Source organism: Lissotriton helveticus, chromosome 3_1, assembly GCF_964261635.1.
Source record: "Lissotriton helveticus chromosome 3_1, aLisHel1.1, whole genome shotgun sequence".
Lineage (NCBI taxonomy): Eukaryota > Metazoa > Chordata > Amphibia > Caudata > Salamandridae > Lissotriton > Lissotriton helveticus.
Genome location: NC_136061.1, coordinates 499,555,506 through 499,576,030, shown reverse-complemented (window position 1 = coordinate 499,576,030; position 20,525 = coordinate 499,555,506). Strand labels below are relative to the sequence as shown.

The 20,525-nt window shown below is 44.2% G+C and overlaps 1 protein-coding gene across 2 annotated transcripts in view; it reads left to right on the top strand.

Moving 5' to 3' along the window:
- STAT1 (signal transducer and activator of transcription 1) overlaps positions 1-9,007 on the top strand; it is a 786,410-nt gene extending 777,403 nt beyond the window's left edge. For both annotated transcript variants that reach the window (XM_078680398.1, XM_078680397.1), the window contains one exon: positions 5,927-9,007. In XM_078680398.1, the coding sequence (XP_078536524.1) occupies positions 5,927-5,953 (27 nt within the window). In that variant the 3' untranslated portion in view covers positions 5,954-9,007. The remainder of the gene's footprint in view (positions 1-5,926) is intronic.
- Positions 9,008-20,525: the final 11,518 nt, after the last annotated feature.

Here is a 20,525-nt window from a genome sequence, read left to right as displayed (position 1 = left end):
GAACACGTCAAATCTGACAACAGGGTATCTTCCCGAGGTGCTCTAACCGCATCTCTGAGGCCTGGCCTCTTATACACAGGTTTATGGCTTTATTACATACACTGCATCCGTAATGTTTCTTTGAAGGACAGAGAAGACATCCTCGGAATTCCCGGTCCAGGCCCGTTCCCACACACATCTACAGTAGAGTTCCCACCCCGATCTCAGCATGTGGTGGTTATCGCGCAGCTGGACATTCCGCTGGGAACGGGGATGCGTGTGATCAGTCGGATCTTCGGGGTGCGAAGGCGTTGATTAATCCCCGCTCCTTTGATGGGGTGAGTTCCTACTGTAGGGGGCAATAAACTACATCTGCGGGGCCTGGCGGTGGCCTGGGAACAGCTTGGACAATCGGGCAGGGAGGAAGAGGATATCAAAGGCTTGTTCCTGTGAAGGGATGAAAGGGTTATATGGTTTCGGCTCGGGATATTGCGCTGAGGCAGGATCGCGCTTATGGTTCGTTTATGGTTCAAGGAGGAGAGATCGGGGGTTGCCGGAGCACGGGGGGGGGGATGCTTGGGGAAACAAGAGAGTGAGGGGGGAGAGACGCGTTGGCTATCGGGAGTGGGCAGAGAGGCTATGGCAATCAAAATGGCTGCTGCTTACGCGCACGTATGGATCTGAAAAGGACAAGATGGCGCCGATAATGTTTACGCCACAATCCAGATTTTAACAGGGACTGTGCGCCTCCTTTTGAGAGCACAGTGTCAAATCCTGCTGTGCAGTCTGTGGGGCCACATGCCATCCTGCTTTAGACCTACCAGACTTTTTTGACTGGTAGGACAAAGTCCTACCAGGTTTGTTGTGGGCACACTCCATGCTTCAAACTAGATTTTAGTCATAGATGTGGGAAGACACTTGTTTTACGATAGAACACTCCAGACTCCCACCCTCAGCCTTAGAGCCCAAGTTTAATGTGGTTGAAGACCTTCACCATCTTAAAGTTGTCCTGACACATAGTGTGTTTAGACCTGTTTGCAGTATGGAAAACACGAGCTATTGCAAAAGTAGGTAGGTCAGGGCCTGAGAATTTACCCCATTGGTTAGGGAGTGGCAGGAGTCATCTCTACCCACTAGCTAGTGCCAGCAGTAAATGTAGCAACCCCATGCACCATCTTCAGAACTCTTTCTGGACCTACAGAAGTTCAGAAGAAGACTGTACCTGCTGTTTGTGACATGAGAAGCCTTAAATGACTGGACCTGTTCCCTTTTGTGCCCAGGACCAATAAATGGACTCCAAGGGTCATTTGGCTGCAAGAGGACTTTTTCTGGAAGTACATTGCTGACTAGTGGCAATTGTACCTGGACTGAATCCCACTGTTGACCTTTGCCTGACACCCTGTGAGTCTCTAAGTGTCCCATTACCCTACATCCTGGGAGCCTTAGAAGTGTACTCCTGTGGTTGATGGGGACTTAAAAGATTATGTCAGAAGGTAAAACCTTTGACTAGGATGAACTTGGTTGGTGTACCTGAATGTAGTCGGGCTCAAATCGTGCCTAGGTCCCACTCCATCAGCTACCATTAATTATCATTGTCTGTGTGCTTTTTGGTGCTATTTCTATTTAAGATTTTACAAATTCATATCACCAGTTCCCTTTATTGGATTTTTGTCATTTTGGTGTCATTGTGTTTATTAAATTATATTCTATTTTTTCTAATTTGGTTTGGGAATTTTATTGTTTTAAATTTAGACTTTATCATTTTTTTAGTGCTGCATAAATACTTTACACATTGCCCTAAGTTATGCCTATTTGCTCTGTGCTATAGCTACTAGAGGGTTGAGCCCAGCTTTATTTAGTGGCTTTAAGGTTTCACCCTGACAAGAGTTGTGATTATTTCTTGAAGTGGGCAGTCACCCACCCCAAATAATAATCCAGTTCCTTACACCAGCCATATGCAAGTGAGCCTTGGCCATGTTCCAAGCGGAAGAGTCCAGTTCAACAACCTTGCCAAAAATGTGCAAGTGTGTTCATTTCGGGTGGGGGCAGTGACTGTGACACTCTTGCAGGCAACACCTACAGCTGAAATTTGTCAAGCTAACTTGTTCATGGCCTCGCAAGTTATATATACATTTCGTTTTTGATTTCAGTGGAAGATGTGAGGGTCATGTTGATAAAGTGTTTGCCCATCATTGTTGATGTAAGAAATGAACGCACTAATCTATTTCAGACCTTCAGGTGTTTTAATATTGTTTTTCTGTATTCTTTTGTCCGGGCCTTTGTGGACATTGGAAAACTAGGTAGACTGACATCATTCTCGTGAGTGGCACTTTTTAGGTCTCGCCGCGTAGGCTGCGCATGCGCAGTCTCGCTGGCGAGATTTTATGTTTTAGAGGAGCTTTCACTAGCGGGCTTTATGCCCCGCCCTTCTTTCCCATTGGCCGGCGTCATAGTTTATGCTAAACGGTGGCCAGCCATTGGGAAAGAGGTTAGTGTGACATACACTTTTCTCTTTGTCGGACGGCCCACTTCGACGGGCTCGTCCGACTTCCTTCTGCCGTAAAAGGATTCTTATCTTTCATGGGGCCATGTGTTTCAAACACATGGCCCCATAAAGACAAGAAATCGCTTTTTTTTCTTTACTTTTGGTATAATCGCGGCACCCACGCTTTACTTTTAATGTTATAAGTAAAGCGCGGGTGCCGCGATTATACCAAAAGTAAAGAAATAGATAAAAACATATATTTCTTTACTTTTGCTATAATCGCGGCACCCGCGCTTTACATTTAACATTAAAAGTAAAGCGCGGGTGCCGCGATTATAGCAGAAGTAAAGAAATAGATGTTTTTTTCTATTTCTTTACTTTTGGTATAATCGAGGCACCCGCGCTTTACTTTTAATGTTATAAGTAAAGACAGGGTGTCACAATCATACCAAAAGTAAAGAAATAGAAAAAAAACATCTATTTCTTTACTTTTGATATAATCGCAGCACCCAAGCTTTACTTTTAACATTAAAAGTAAAGCGTGGGTGCCGCGATTATCCCAAAAGTAAAGAAATAGATGTTTTTTTCTATTTCTTTACTTTTGGTATAATTGCGCCACCCGCGCTTTACTTTTAACATTAAAAGTAAAGCGTCTGTGCCGTGATGCTTGTTCCTTTTGTGTAGTGTGAGGATAAACAGCAAGAAGCGTGTTGATCTGTTCTTCCCCTCACTCGCTTTCAAGTTAGTAACTGCAGCATAAGAGTTTGTTACTAGCTTTACACGTGGAGGCAAATGACATCTAAATGCAAACGTGAAACTTAACTGGGAGTGTTTCTATATGCGTCACAGTCAGGGGCTTAGGCTGAATTGTTTAACACAGATGTCAGGCAGCATTGTCAGTGCAGTGGGCATCGTTCAACACCTCGTCAGGCGTGGTGAGCGCTATATAAATAAATTACAATTACATTATATATATACTGACGGGGATCTAAAATGGCTCGGACGGGGCTGCAAATGGAGCACTCACAGCTGCTCGAAGACTGGCCTGTAGCTCATGGGGAAGGCGGGGCTGACTGGGCATGAGGAACAGGACCTGTGAAGTGGTGTGCAGCAGACAGCTCGGGAGACAGCAGTACTATGGAAGCAAATGCCTTCCTGCTTGGGGTGGAGGTTTGGGCTCGGCTTGGTGTTCGGTGAGGGGAGGGGAGAGTTGCCTAAAGACGCATGAAGGCTCGGCTTGGCTTGGGCTCGAGATTCTAAGGGGACCTCGAGCTGGGTCAGAGCCCAACATATGGGTCGAGCTGGGCTTTAGCTTTCAGTAGCTCGCCCACCTCTAGTGCCCACTGAATGTCTCGGGTGACATTAATGTTAGCCTTATACAGACCATAAAGAGGCGCAAGCACAGCATGGTTCCTGCCCAATCCCCTCAGAGAGCTCGACGGTCAGCCTGCCTGCCACAGCCTGGACGCCCATCGACTCCCTCCACCCCCCTCCTTCTCCCCCCCCCCGCACCCCACCCCACTCCCCCTCCCCCCCCACACACACACACACACACCTCCCCATCCCAACCCCACTACCATCCCTGCAGCTTTGGCCCTCGGCTTCCATTTACCACCAGGTGGTGAATAAGAGCGGAATTGTCCTTGGAAAATGGGATACCTGTGGATTTGAACCCAGCAATTTCAGGTCGGTGTGGTTAGTCACCATCCCAGGAACAAACATTTGTAATGGGGGGAGAAACAGTAATTCGCAGTATCCCTGCACGTTAAATTCGACCTGTTGAGGAACACAGTACTCAAATAGCTTTCAAACCCAAACACTGTATGTATTTTCGCACCTAGGGTTTGTTTTCCTAATAGCCATTATTTGCAAACGCTACATATTTTCATCAGGGCACTGCAGTGACGCCTGCAGGCCAGAGGGCCTCATTGCATCAGCCCAGATATTGTCGCATTGTCAATGAGCGGCTGTCATTGTTATGCGATGCTTGTACGATGTAAACTTTCCAGAGAATCGTTGGCCATAAATTCACGTTAAATCTGATGAGCCACCTGAGACCGCAGGTTAAAATGGCCTCCAGCCCCTGCAAAAGAGAGCTTCCAATAAACTGTTCATAATTATATCGCCTTGATTAACCCTAATTGGCAATTGACTGTCTGGGGCGATATCGCAAGATGGGATGCCAGTCCTGCCAATTTCATCCCTACAAAATATTGGGCCTAGTAATTCAAGGTCTGGAACATTGGGTCAACTTTCACTGGTAACAGCTGCGTGCAGCGGCGGTGTGGGTAAAAGCTGAACTCACCCGAGCTGCATCACGGGAGAGAGTAAGAAGAGCACCAGGATGTGACAAAATGACCAGAGCTGCCGCATTTAGTACTGGGGAACCTGGGGGCATATTATCAAGAACGTCATTAAAATTATCGCCGCTTTAGCGGCAAGAAACTGCCGCAAAAGCGGCGATAATGAGCTTGATAATAGGCCCTTGTGAATTCCCATAGAAGCCCAGGTCCTGGTGTGAACCTGGGCTGCTATGGAAATTCACAAGGGCATATTATCAAGCCCATTATCGCTGCTTTAGCGGCAGTTTCCTGCCGCTAAAGCGGCGATAATTTTAACTCCGTTCTTGATAATATGCCTCTAGTTCGCACCTCGGCGTCAGGTCAACATCCTGTGACTATGGGCAAATCGCTTAATATTGCCATGGGCAAATCGCTTAATATTGCCGTGCCTACTTAAAAAAAAATGTGCCCTTGTGTAATGTAACTAAAGCTCATGTAAAGGACTCCAATACCTTTGGGTCGAGTTTGCGCTATATAAAAGTGCAAAAACAAAACACAGTTCCATCATTGATCAGCCAAGCTGAGCCCCCACACCGCGATGTGTCCCCGCCCCCCAACTTGCCACATTCTTCCTACTGATATTTACCACCTGCCCAAAGGAAACAATAAACGAACGGCAGTACTGGACCTGTTTTTCAGCCTGGAAGGGTGAATACCATGTAGAAAAGGACCTTGTATTCCTGGGATGTTTTCCCCATCTCGGGTGTAATAGCTTATGAATATGATGGCCTGTATTTGGTGGAACTTTATTCCGATTTGCTAGTTATTTGGTTGGGGAAAAAAACAAAGGCGAACGTCTGGCAAAGATTTATTTTGTTGTACCTCACTGATCGTACTTGTAAGCTGGGCTTGGTACTCTCCTGGAGAGTCTGTGACGCAAGCAGAGCAGAGCTTTTAAACACTGCCCTAATCATGCGTAGAAACTGCTTGCTTCAGCGAGTGGATGTGATGTGACCTGCATAAGTAATATGGCTCTGCAAACCGATCTCCTTCAGTTTTTAGGTTATCTCGAATGGCAGCTCGAAGAAGTTGCAATAGATCTCAATACAGAAAAAAAAATTGTGAATGTGTGAGAAAGCTCCGTTCAATGTTTATTTAACTTTTTAATTCTTTTTTCCAGATGTGTACAGCAGCATATTCAAACTGAAGGCGCCTCACTGCTTGTCTCCGAGTTGTTCGTTGGTCGTGTCTTGAAGAAGAATGCTGAGCCTATTGGCCTATGGACAGCAACACTGACCTCACTCAGCTTCAGTGAAATACGGACATCAGAGGACTTTTTGGCGTCTGTTGATATTAATTAGCACGTATAGCAAAATGATCGTTAAATTCAGGCCTACAAGCGAGCCTATGAGAGCTTTTTGTTGGACTAATGGACAATGTATGTGAATGGCCGTACTTAAACAGGTGGCAGTGGCTTAAGAATATGTCATAAATCAGCTTTCAGGTGGTTCTACTCCACCTCCTCACTAACCTGCATGGAGCTGAAACTGAAAAACGCAGGTGGAGGTACTCGGTGAAACGGTTGACCTACGAGAAGGCCTAAATAGATTCTGTGGCATAGAGCCAATACTCCCAGCCACTCCTCTCCACTCCTGGCATTGTAGTGTTTCTAACAGCACCCACACACACTGACGCTTTGGCGAGAAAAGGCAACTTACCGATGTCTGATGTAAAAATTGTGTTAAATAATCCATCTATATGTGCGTTCTTTACAAGGACATAAGCTGCACTCACCCGCTCCTGCCTGTTCTCTTCGAAGAAAGAGGCAGTAGCCTTCACCCCCTGGTTTACTGCGCTCCCTGAAGTTCACTCTACTTCTCAGAGATTAAGGGCCTGATTCACAAAGGTAAACTTACTTTTAGGGAAGTTTACTATTGTTTTTGCTATTCACAAACTTCGAGTTAATAGTAATTCTACAACTACGGAGACTCTGCAGATATGACAGGCCGATCTTTTCATGTGCGAAGTCTGCAGCTGTAAACTTACTATTAATTCGGCGGTTGTGAATTCCCAAATAAAAGTAAACATACAAAAGTGCAAGTTTACCTTTGTGAATCAGGCCCTTCCTCTGTCACACAAACTTTTATAGCGTGCTGCATCTGACTCGTCCCCTCAAGGTCTTTACCTCAGTTACGTTTTTACTTTCACTCTCCACAGTGGCGGCTGGAATGTAGGCAGGGGGGGCATATGTGGTGTTGGTCCATGCATGCATGCAAGGTGAGTAGTGTGTGTAAATAAAAAGAAAAAATGAATGACTTGCCTTGCTTGCTACACGACTTCGGAGGGATCCTGGGCCTGGCATTGCTCTCATGCTGGTAACCAGCATGAGAGCAGCGCCAGGATTGGAGGGAGCTGCTTCTCTCGAGCACTGGAGGCCTGGGCTTTTTTGAACCCAGCTGTCTTAAGACACCTAGGTTAGAGAAGTTTAAAATGTGCAGGACAGCTGGCCAAATAGGACATGCGCACTTTAAACTGAAGTTCACTGCTGCCACTAACAAGCAATGGCCTGCCCCGTCCTGCCACTCGATTCAGGACCGGAGGATGGGATATAAAATGGTAATAAATTAACTTCATTACCATTTTATTTTTCATTCCTGGGGGGGGCATTTTGGGCAGTGGGGTGACATTCTTCCACTCTCCCGGAGGAGCTGCTCCTATCCCTCCATAACCTCTTTAAGCGCTCTTCTCCCTAGAAACCCAAAGCTGCAGACTCTTCTTTTAACACACACTATGCATACGTATGTTGCCTTTCCGAAGTGCATTTGCTGTTGGGGTGACGTATTGTTGATTCACTGTATAGCTTTTGCTGACCGCTTCCTACACTAACTAAGCACACCTTATGCACGATGTATAAAGAACCGAGAGAGGATTATACAGTTTGCATACAAAATTGTAACAGAAATGTGAAAACTCACTGTGAAACGGGAGTACTGCAAAAATCATTTGTATTGTTGAGGCTTTTCCTGTTAGTATGCTATGTAGTTACATTTTTCTTTTGCTCTACACCATGCATTTGGTACAAAAAGTGGATGCCAGATAGGCTGCTGCACAGCTTTTGTCACCAATGGATCATCTAACAGACCAGTGTTACTGCTCACTTTTATCAAGTCAAGTCAAATGAGTGTGCATTAGAGTGTTGCAGAATTTTACTTATGTTTTAATTGTTGAGTTTGCCTAATTTTCTAACTGTATATTATGTTGTAACATACGGCTGCGTGTGAACTGATAAAGTTATTGAGAGGAAATAACTGGAGACATGAGGATAGGGGTTCAGACAGGCGATTGCATGAGGCATTTCTAAAATTGGGATAATGAAAGCTTTCAGGCAAAGGTCTGACTTGCTGTCTCTCTGATCTCCGAAGTGGTGGGTGCCCACGATTTACAACTAAGAAATGTGCAGCCACAATCCAGCAAGGCAGGACTCCAGCCATGACAGGACTCCGTGTCTGTCTTGCTCTCTGTGTTTCCTCGCCTGCACTCAGGTAAGGAGGGACATCACAGTAGAAGTGCATGCAGGAGTCCTACTCGAAATCTGTAGATGGGGGACCGGGGTTGGACTTGGGCAATCTGGTGGTGTCAGAATGACTGGTCTGATAGGCCAGAGGATGGGTCGTTCTTTGGAGCGTTTGTGGGCTTTTTTTTATGGACTGGTGGGACGTTTTTTGTTGTTGATTTCTGATATTACTGTAAACATTGCATCTAGCAGGCACAAATGCATAGAGTCTCCCATGCCTTGCAAAACACTTATACACCGGCTCTTTACAAATTCAAAACTGCTCCAGTTTGCAAATGTGGGCCACATTTTTAGCTATCTAATTAGCTAATGGATGCCACTTTCATTTTAGTCACAGGCATATTTTCTATCCCAGTCTGATTTTTATTTTTTACTTTTTAACTTTTTCTTAATAACAAAGAGACATAACTCCATTTGGCAGAATTGGCAACAATCAAGCACAGAATACAACAGAACAGTCTGTAAAGCTAGAAGTCCTGCATTGTCTACTTTCCACTAGGACAACCTATTTTCACATCATAAAGTAGCCTTCAGTTCATCCCAGTCTGATTCTGTGGTGTACCTGGACTGTTGTCCGACTGGCACTGGGGTTCCCTTTATGTGGGCATAGCACAATGTTTCAAGCCCTTGTGTTTCTTTTCACAACGTATTCGTATTGGCCAATAAATTAAAACCCAGGACCATAAACATGTTGTTATGTCGTCACGAGTGATGTGGAAATTCAGTTTCGGGCTTCAATACCATAGTACGATACTTCGGTCTAGATTTACTAATATTTGATTCAACACAGCACAGCAACCAAAGTTTCTGCACTGTCTTGCATCAAAGGGAGAGAGAAAAAATGTGTCATATTTACTAAGATATGATGCATTATTTTCACTGGCACAGCGCCGGCGGAAGTTTGCCTGCTATACGAGAATGCACACAACCTTGCACCATAGTGTAGGGGGGTGTGCGTACTCTAAAGCATAGGTTTTGTACTGCAAGGGGGCCCTTTCAGTACAAAAACTATCCTTTAAGACTTAAGACATAAGAGTGCATGTTGGGCTGGCCATGGAAAAGCACCCGGCCAGCCCGAAATGAGCATTGCGCAGTTGGTGTGACTGACAGTTCTGCTCCTGAGTCCTAACCCCAGCCATGATTAATTTGCCCGAGGCACTAAGCAGCCGTGAACAAAAACGTTTGAGTTTTTGAGTTGGTACTTTACTTAAAATTAATCTCAGCCCGTGGCAGTCAGCTGTCTCAGCCTTGGGCCGGTTACATCGCAGGCTTAGGGGGATGGGCTGGGGTTAGGACTCAGGAGCAGAACTGTCAGTCACACCAACTGCGCAATACTCATGTCGGGCTGGCCGGGTACCTTTCCATGGCCAGCCCAACATTCACAATGTTAATCAGTCTCGCCTGTACAGTTAAAGAGCGGGGGGGGGGATAGAAGCCGCAGCCCCTCGGCCTCCTAATGAGCGGCGAGTTGTCCTGCCCAGGCCAATCCAGGCGCTGCTAGGCAGAGAATGCGAGTCTGGACTGGGCAAGTGCATGGAGCCTGGGGAGCATATTCATCAATCACTACAAGGCTTGATTGTGAAGCTGACCGTGCAGTGATTGGTTGTAGCTACCCTAGCTTAACCTCTCTCTCCTCCCCTCTTCTTGCGTGAACGCCATACAGTGGAGAGAGAGAGTGAGTCGAGAGGAAAGCAGAGAGTGAGTGACCTGGTGGCCCGGCCCCCTGAGTCTGATGTAGGCCTCCTTTGTGCACACAGCTTCAATTAAGTTGACAATGGAAATAAATACCGGATGTCCTGAGAGCCTGCCTTTAAAATGTTATGAGGCAGCAGAGTCAGACGTAGACAGGAGAATTCAGAGTGAGTACTTGTGCTGGCCTTTCAGGCCGCCTAGTTGTATCCTGCGACGTGTACAGTAATGGTTAGAGCAGAACTGCTGCATTTGGAAGGGGTGTTGAGTCATCGATGCCGAGACTTGGACCTGGTTCACCTGGGGGGAACCAGGTTCGAGTATCAGCGGCGTGCTCATGTAAAGCTGCGCTTTAATACCTTCGGGTCACGTTTCCGCCATATAAACACTCACGTACTTTGAAGTGCAGTGACTCTGCACTTCTAAGAGTGTGAGTGTTTATATAGCGGGAACGCAGAGTGCAGACAAATGTTTGTGAAGCTCGGTCCTGCTGGCACATACCGCCAAGAAGCGTTGGCAGCAGCATGTATGCTGCTCAGAGGTGCATGCCATGATAGAAGATAGGCTCCTGAGGCGGAAGCCGGAAATACTTTTGCTTTGTTTATCACTGTCATTCCTTTGCGCCACATGGTTTTAAATTGGTAACTTCACTCTGTTTTAATATAATAGCAAATTGATACTACTCACCTCACTCTCAGCCGACTAGGTGCTGAGCTCGAGAGGTTTCACAGGCACGCTGATCTGACGCAGGAGTGTTATGTGGGAATCTTGGACCCTACTGTAATTTTTCCCGATTCTTGCCCATATATAGGTATAAATCACCCAGTCCTTATACAAGCATAAAGAATCATTGCCTTTTTAGTTATAGCCTGTGCAGCCCTAATACGGCATGGCTACTTCCACTAAACTCCGAGAATCCACATTGATTTTGTGGTAAAACCAGCCTTCAGCAGTCAGGAACCTCCCCCTGCTTGAATAATGATTTATCCAAGAATTCTGGGAGTTTTCAAGGAACTGAGGCACTAGTGCAGATATTATGTCCACTCTTACGTCAGACTTGGCACCTTCAGGGGTATAAATATGCCCACATTTGCCCAGTCAAACACACGGTGGTTCAGGAGCAGATCGACTAACTACTTGTCCGACGCCCTGCTGCTGCAAGTGGCGAAGGAAGCAGACCCTCCAACTGATGCACTGAAAAGATGCTGTCTTTTCTCTTGCCGAGAAATCCAGCTCCGGTGTTTCCAGGCTACCCTTGCGGGTTGCTGGGAGATCGAGTCCCGAGAGAGAGATACAAGACCTCTATCATTCTAAAACCAAGGTACGGAGCTGATTAGATCCCTAGAGAATTCTTGAACAGATTCTTGGCAGAGAAATACTAAAACTTAAACTACTCCTCACTTACTTCCTCCCTCGTATTAGGCTTAGGTTAGGTACACCGGGGTAGGTGTATGTTAGAAGCACCAGTTGAGTACTTTTAGCCACTCTTTTATCATTATATGTATTTTATGCATTCTATGTATTTTATGTATATGGCTCAGAAACCATATAATGCTTTTACAGTACTATTTTATAATACTATTCGTATTATATGCAGTGTACTTCTTAACTAGCATTTCAACTGTAGCAGTGCATTTCTTATGCTTAAGAAATAAGACTGTTCAATAAATATTTTTATTGAAAAACGCCCGTCTCTCTATTTCTAAGCAACTCTGGTGAAACGAAGCATGCACCTCTGACTGAGTGAAATAGCCGTCTATTGTTTCCCCAACTCTAGAGATACGTTTCATTCTGGGGAAACAAAGTTGTCATGTTATATGGTTGTCAGAGACTAATCCCTTCTTGCTTATTCGAGAAAGTTTCTAGTGACCTCTGAGCTAGCTGGCACTCACAATTAAGTCTAATATATTCGGCAGAGACCTAGTCGACCTAAGTCCTCCAAAAGCGCTGAAGAACTTACAGTCAATTCTAGGTTTCCTGAATTTTGGAAGAACTTATGTCCTAAATTACGCAGAAAGGGTAAAACCTCTCTACGAACTAATCAAACCTGATTTCAAACCAACAAATTGGACTCAGAAACATACAGAAAGTTTGCGTTCAGTACAGACAGACATGTTAGCAAAAACAAAATTAGATACACGCAACAATGCACGCAATCTCGTGATCCGTGTCATCCCAGGGAAATGCGGATTCACATACCTGACCTTTAATGAAGGAGAAAAGGTACCAATTGCATTCAAATCACACTTGTACACACAAGCAGAATGAAATTTACTTCAGCAGAAAAAATTCTGACAGCGGTTCAAACTGCAGTAGCAAAAGAAAGAACTCAGGCACAGGGTAAACGCATATTGATCGTTGCACCTGTACCTGCCTTAGAGGGAGTAACAAAGGCAAGCATTCCTAATGCTAAGGCTTTACATTCACGATGGATACAATGGGTTAATTCTCTTGCTGCGACAGACGTTGAATATATCTTTGACCCTAATGTAAAGACACAAAAATTCCTACAATACGAATGTCCAATGCCGACCGAAATTCTGCCTCTAGAACATTACGGCTGTATAATCTATACAGACTGATCAGCACAGCCCGCAATTGTGGGTAAACAAGCTTATAGTTCTGCATCCGCGATCGTTAAAGGTCGTTGGCGAGCTGAACTACAGGCTTTCAAGATGGCGCTTGAAAATACCGAACGCGAATTCCCCACACTAATAGTGTGCGATTTGTATTTCTGTGTTGAATCTTATAACAAAAACTTGCAGAACTGGGTTCGAAACGGTTTCAAAAATTCAAAAGGTGGCACAATTAAACATAAAACGCTTTGGGAACAAGTAGTTCTTTTACAGAAAGAACTACAAAAGACTCACGTGATTCATACACTGAGTCATCAGCGTGATGGCGTTCACGTTGCAGGGAATTCATTAGCTGATGAAGCCGCGAAGGCAGCTGTGCAAACGGCTTCCGTAGCTACAATAATTCGCTCGAAAAGAGTAATAGACGGTGAAACGTTACTAGCAGTAAAAACCTCAATGGAAGGCAGCTATGCAGCGTTACCTCTAAACTATCCACTCACAAATACATACTTAATTGATGCATTTCATTTCATGAAGCTTTATTCGGTTCATAACAATTAATGACCATAAAAGCACATAGCAAAATGCAGCAGGATAAAATACAGATAAATTACCATTAATGTTTAAAAAATCATACTTTTCCTAAAAGCCATAGATTTACAAATAAAACTCGCAGCATAAAAACATACATAGGGGCAATCCATATTATATAATAAACACATTGCATCCTCCACAGTAAGAATACCATACCTAAGAAATACTGGTTTTAGATATGTGATCCTTACATTCTGGAACAATGTACAAATGAGCATAAAGTGCAAGGTGCTTTGTTTAGAATGCCCATCGCAGGGACATGGGCCAACCGGGTGCTTTTTTTGATGTGGGAAGGCCACCAAAGCATGAGCAATTCCAGCCCTTAATCTAGTCAATACAAATCTGTGCGAAGGCCTAGTTACCACGCTCAGATAATTCTGGAATCCCTCGGTAACAATATACTTATTATAAAGATTAACAGTGGCGAGGGAATTGATCACAGCTGAACGTTTTTGAGCTCTATATAGCTTAAAAGTATTTTTCATGTCCTGCTTGGCAAGACCTCTAGGGGGGCAATGATCTAACAACAGGTTAATATCATAGATACTCTGGTAGCAATCCACAACATATTTAAGCCATGGTATCGTCAAACAGTTATCTAAACCAAAGCAGTCCCTAATTACAAGTTGATTAAACTCAGTCTCTTCCTTGAGCCAAATAGCTCGATAGAGTAGTAGAGGCCTAAGTAAAGCAAGGTCGCCCAAATAAGCAAGCCCTACCTCTTTATGGATCAACTCTGTTGAAGCAGATTTAGGGGGAGACAGTAATTTCTTTAGGAAGTTATTTTCTTCCCTCTGCAGACACTCAATATTGCAGATGCCCCAAAGCCCCGCCCCATAGAGTGCGATGGATACACTACGCACCTTGTAGATCTCCGTCATATCATTGATTCGCCTATCCCCCAGCTTAGAGGCAAATTTAAAAATGCCATTGGCGCTTTTGCTCATTTTGCTCCTAACATTGGTTAATTCTTGCCCCCAACTGCCATCACTGGAAAAGGTTACCCCGAGGTAGCAAAAACTATTGACATGCTTTACTTTTACCCCTTCTATAAAAAAGGCACGATTTTTCCCCGTCTTTGTCCCGCAGGTCATAGTGTGGGTTTTGTTTTTATTAATCAGCAGTCTCCTACTCCCAATAAAATCAGTGAACCTGTCCATCAGGCGCTGCAGGCCAACAGGTGTTCGGGACAGGAGCACCGCGTCATCTGCATAAAGCAGAACTGGAACACTATTCCCTGCAACCTGTGGGGCATCAGCTTTGACAGTTTTTAGGGCAGATTCAACCTCATTAATAAAAAGAGTAAACAACAGGGGGGCAAGAACACACCCCTGTCTAATTCCCCGTTTGACATTAAAATTTGGGGTGCACTCCCCACTAACCCCATAGCGGACACATGTTTGCATCTTACTATACAATCTTGCAAGGAAAAAGATAATTTCTTTAGGGGCACCCATATCAAGCAAAACTGACCACAGAAGTGAATGGTTTACTAAATCAAAAGCACTGCTAAGGTCCGCAAAGCAAAGATAAATATTACCGGGCTTAGCTCTAGTGTACTTGCCAATCAATAACTCTAGGTTCAGGCACTGATCTAAGGCCCCTCGTCCCTTCCTGAATCCGAATTGGGAATTGGCAAAAATCCCGTTCTCATCCGCCCACTCTTCTAATCTATATAACAATACTCGACTCATGATTTTAACCGATGAATCCAGCAGACTAATCGGCCGGTAATTGCAGGCTGATGCCTTATCCCCCTTTTTATAAATGGGTACAATGATGGAGTCACCCCAAGAAGGTGGGATCAAGGTGGTTACTGCCGCATTGAGTGCCAAGGTAAGTATTGGCCCCCAAAGCTTCGGTTGAGCCTTGAACACATCAATTGGTACTCCATCTGGCCCCTGGGCCTTACCACCCTTACTACTTTTAATACTACTTTCCACTTCCTTCAGGGTGATATCTACAGGCACCACGGGCCAAAGCCTTTGCTCATCGGATGTCTGGGTATTATCCTGGAAAATTACGGAAAAGTGTTTCACCCATTCCTCACTGCCAACGTTGGCGGAGAGCTATGGATTTTTATCATCTTGGAGGAAAGGGGAGTTAACGGTGGACCAAAACAGGTGACTATCAGCGGTTTCTACTGCCTTGGATAGGTGATCCCAGGCTTCCTGCTGTAATTCCTTCTTCCTTTTGGAAAGCGCCTTTTTATATTCAGTTCTTAAAAGTCTGACTCTATTCTTATCTCTTGGGGTAAGGGCTAAAGCGTGTTTATGTTGCGAGAGAAGGGTCGTACAGGTATGGTCAAACCATCCGATCCTTTTTCCGCTTCTTCCAGATTGAGTCCCCGTAAAGATATTATTAATAACGTTGTTAATGTTAAGAAAATGAGTCATAACAGAAGCAGGTGGGCATCCTGGGGTCAAGATAATATCGATGTCCGCCAGACATTTATTTATAATTATTGGTTCCACTATGACTGCTTTCTCCCCTTTCCACCTAAGCCTAGTCCCATTAGCCCTGTATGGCTCAATGTCATCCAAAATTCTTGTTGGCAATTCTACTCTGCACTTCCACGTAATTATTTGCATTGTGATATAATTGTGGTCGCTCAGGGCGGAAGCATCCCTTACCTTAGTCAGGCAGTGAGGTACCAAACTAGATGAAACCATAATATGGTCGATAGTGGATCCGCTATTCCGCCCAGTAAAGGTTGGAATTGAACTCTCACTACCCCCTAGGTCAGTACTCACTAGCTCTAAATCATAGGAAGCCATGACATTATTAATAGCCTCCCCATAGGCATGATGTGGGAAATGCACCATGCTCTCCCCGCTATTAGTTTGAATCCCACATGCCCTGGAGGAGGACAAACTGCAGACTCTTAAATTAAAATCCCCTAACCAAATATAAGTAAAAGTGAATTTTGCCTCAGATATCAGCTTCATGAGGGCACAGTGTAACTCCTCTATCACTTTGTGCCGTAGGTTATCAAAAATGTTGTTGTAGAAATTTATTAAAAGCACATCAGTCCCATTTTGAGCACGTACCCAAAGAATTTGTGAGTGGGGTTCGACTAACAAATGTTTAATAATTGTCAATTTTAAATCTACAGAAATAAGAAAAAGTAGTCCTCCCTTCGCCCTGCCATGCCTTGATTCAGTAGCTTCTAGACTATAGCATGTGTACCCTTCGAAACTAGGTTTAACAACACACCATGTCTCCTGTAGGCACAGGATGTCGTAGGACCTAACAATGTCCTCCCACTCCAATTTGTCTACCTTTGAGGCCCATCCGGCAATATTCCAGCTAACAATAGAAATCCCCATGGTACAGTCACTATTTGGAATGCCATGTACATTGTTGCGATTATTGCCTTTACTACTTCGTTCAATCACAGACCTCCCTATGTAACTACCTACAGCCTTCCCTAGGTCCTCGTCAATCTCAGTCACACAAGTTACTATTGTCCTACTACTCGTATTGCCCACAATATCATTAGTATGTTGGCTCTCAGCGACCACCTTTTCTTCACTAGGATTATTCAGATTGGCATCCCTGATGACGTCCCTACGGAGCCCAGGTCCCTTATGAAGTCAATCATTCTGGTCCAGAGAGCTTAGGAGTTGATACCTGTTCTGGACCGGGACTTCATAGACCATCCCATGAGTTGGTTGAAAAAATCTGTCACCAATAGGTACAAAGTTAGGGTTAGGTTGGAGAAATCTATCACTAGAGGGTGTAAAATTTGTTGTAGGCATGGAAAATCTATCCCCATTAGATACAAAATATGGGGTAGGTTGAAAAAATCTCTCACCATTGGGTACAGAGTTAGGGGTGAATGCCCTATCTCTGCTAGTGGCAGGTGGAATCTTATTAAGATGGTTATAAAAATAGCCCAAAGGACGTGCAGTTACATCGGTCTCATACTGTGTAATAGCAGCAGCTCTTAGCAGGACCGTCGCAACATGCTGGGGGTATTTAAAATTGACGATCACACAGTCTCCCCCGCAGTTCTTTCTAGTGTTGCAAATCCAGTTAACCCTTCTGGTAGATAGAATTTGATCCGAAAAATTAACTGGAAAACCACAATGACTATGTAGCCAGGAGACCGTTTTGTTCTTTAACGAGTCCCGCGGCTCTTGGGATGATAAGACCTGACTAAATGCTAAGGAGGGAACATTGGTTAAAACCACTACGTAGGGTACACACTCAGGTGGGAGATCTACCGAGCGATTGTTACCAACAGATGCCCCTACATACCCAGCAGCTGCAGCCGGTATTGCTGGTGCCTGCACTACCCCGCCTGTCTTAGGGGTTAGTAGTGTTTTTTTTCGAATATGACTCATTATAGACCCCACACCTGCAGCCGCAACCGTCGCAGGTGGCGCCTGCCCTACCCTGTCTAAATTACGTGCTGGTAACGTGCTTGTACTTGACAGGGCAGATGGGACCTGCAAACTATCCTTGTTGGAACCAGATGTAACATTGTTCATAGAGCAAGACCTCCACTTAGCTGGTTTTGGGGCAGATTGAGTACTGGGGGCATCCTTACTAGCTGGTCCAGTGTTAACTATCTTAGCTGCGTACACATCTAGCTGGGACCCCAATCTAGATACTTCAGCTGATAGGGCATCAACTTTGGCAAGTAACGGTTCAACAATCAACTTCAGTTTACCATTTATACAACCCACTAATGACTCAAATTGGTCAGTATTAATAGTAACACAATTGTCTTTAGTTAAAGTCCCTTTATCACAAACATTTTTCTTAGGTGTGGATTCCTTTTTCCTCCTGGTCATATGGCCTCCCCGCTTGGTAGTTAATTTCCTACATGTTCTCATGGAACGTGTAGCCCTTGTGCATGGTTGTAGAGTACCATCAGGGTTATCAGATTGGTCCTCCACAGAGATAGATGCAAACTCCGTTCCTTTTGCTCAAATCCCTGGAGTGGGGGATAGAGTAATTCCAAACAGGAATCGGAGAGCTGCTTTAGTACACAAAGCACATATGGGAGAGGGTCTGAGACATCAAGGGATCTTGAAATCTCTAATAGAATTAGAAAAGATGTACTGGTGGCCGGGCCTGGGAGTTGATGTGTATAATTTCGCAACGTATTTCCCTAACTGCAACAGAAATCGAAGCAGCGAAAGCCACCAGATACCTGATTACAGAGTAGCCAGCCCAGTTCAGATACCATTACTAGACCGCATTAGACTGTCTACCTGCAAACGTCATAATGGACGAATGCAGTCTCACAACTATTAGGACAAGAATTATTTGGATATGGCCCTAGCGCTCGGCTGACGCCAAAACTGTTATAAAGGATTTGCGAGTCTCTATCGGCACATACGCAATTGGCACGCTACATTATGACCAGGGTCCTGCGTTTAGCTCTCGAGCTTACAAGGAGGCCATGGCTAGCTTGGTCGTTGCATTGCGGTATTCTAGTCCCTTCCATCCTGAGGGTAATGCGGTAGTGGAAAGAAAAAACCGTGACATAAAGCAATCCATAACAGCTACGGTATTAGGTTCGGGTGATGTGTGGGTCAAACATCTAATAAGTGTCCAACGTAGTCTTAACAATCTGCCAAGAAATTCTCTGGGTGGAGTCACTCTGTATGCACTAATGTTTGGTACTAGAATGATAATCGAAGACCTTGATAGTCAGACTTCAGTGGTGGAACAAAAACCTTTTGATGTCAAAGATCGTTTGACTATTTTACAGGACTTAAACGGAAAAAGAAGAAGTCTGAGTAATACAATACAGAAGCAAATAACCACTGAAGAAAAAACACCTGTCCCTGCAAGGCCTGTCTGGATTCCAAAGATTGGGGATCTGGTCAGGGAGAAGATCGCGGTGAAGAAGGAATTTGGGCCTTCATACAGAAAAGCGGTACCTGTCTTGGCCATCCAAGGAACAAGATCAGTAGTACTACTGCCCCTTACTGGTAAAAGGGAGAACAGAGTTGTATCCATCGACCTGATCAAACCACAATATATGTGGCCAATAATAAGTAGTAGGCCCAGTGGACTCCCGACAAGTAGCAGATGACCAAATCTTGCTACAATCCAAGAGGTTCAAACTGAAAGACTAATCACGTTTGATAAACCAACAGTAAAAAAAGAAGGACTATGCAACAAAGCCATGGAACGTGTACCTCTAGAAACCCAAATAACAGTTTGTCAAGAAACACCTGTCTACAATGATGTACCATCTGAGTATACAAATATGACAAGGAAAGAGACAGCTCCAGTGATTTCAAGTAATCCTGATGCAATCCCAACAATTGACAGAACTGCTTCTGGCTACTTTATCAACTTTGATAACTTTTCTGAGGATCCCAGTGAACCTGAAAATTAACCAGCAAACAAAACTCTCAAGGAAAAAGTAACAGAACTCCTTCATCTACTAGACAAAACATATCTGGTTTCACCATGGGTGGAATTTTGGATTGGATTGGGTGTACTTTTCCTCCTGCTCTGGCTCTGGCTTGTGCTAGTATTGAGCTTGGGAAGGATGATTGATGGAAAATACAGTAATATGGACACAGCAAGTAAGAAAATCAACTAGGTCCTGAAACCTTACAAGTCATCTCATCGTGAAAAAAGAGGACTGTCTGCAGTGAACATCACAGCCGTTCCTATACCTGGTGGTATAGCATGGGACAGAACTGATTATGACATCTACGGTCCGGTTGAGCTTCTGAAGCTTCCGCACCAATTCAAGGTTTCTTTGAGTGACTTTGTAGCACCCAGTAAATTTACTGATGATTGGGACTTTGAGACTATTAACAACATGATGAAATATTTAGAAATGTCAGCTAAATTTACAGAACAAGACTACTTAGAAGGGTCATCAGATTATGAACAAATGTATTGTTTTAATCATTATGGTCATCATTATTTGCATAAATCTGCAAACCCTAGAAATGTGTTTTATTACAATCAATGGGAACATTGTCCAACACCGCCAAAAGGCAGTTCGAGAAAATTCTTTTAAAAATTTCCATACTTTACAGGGTTTAATGTTACAAATCTAGAAATGTTTTATTTTATAAATATAAATAACACAGGAATGAAAACAATGTTGACCAATACTAAACACATTTATTCTGCAAACTTTTATGCTCAACTGTCTACGTTAGAGTTTGACTACTGGAAAGACAACATCGAGACAAAAACTGTCTGTGGCACGAAAGATTGGCAGGTACAAGGTTTAGAAGCACTATTCAGAGCCTGCATTATACCAGAACAAATTTTGGTTTAATATGACACTGTTCAACAGACTTCTTGTCTTGGCTTAGCTAACATAAAAGATTTAAATAAACCGTCCATACCAAAAC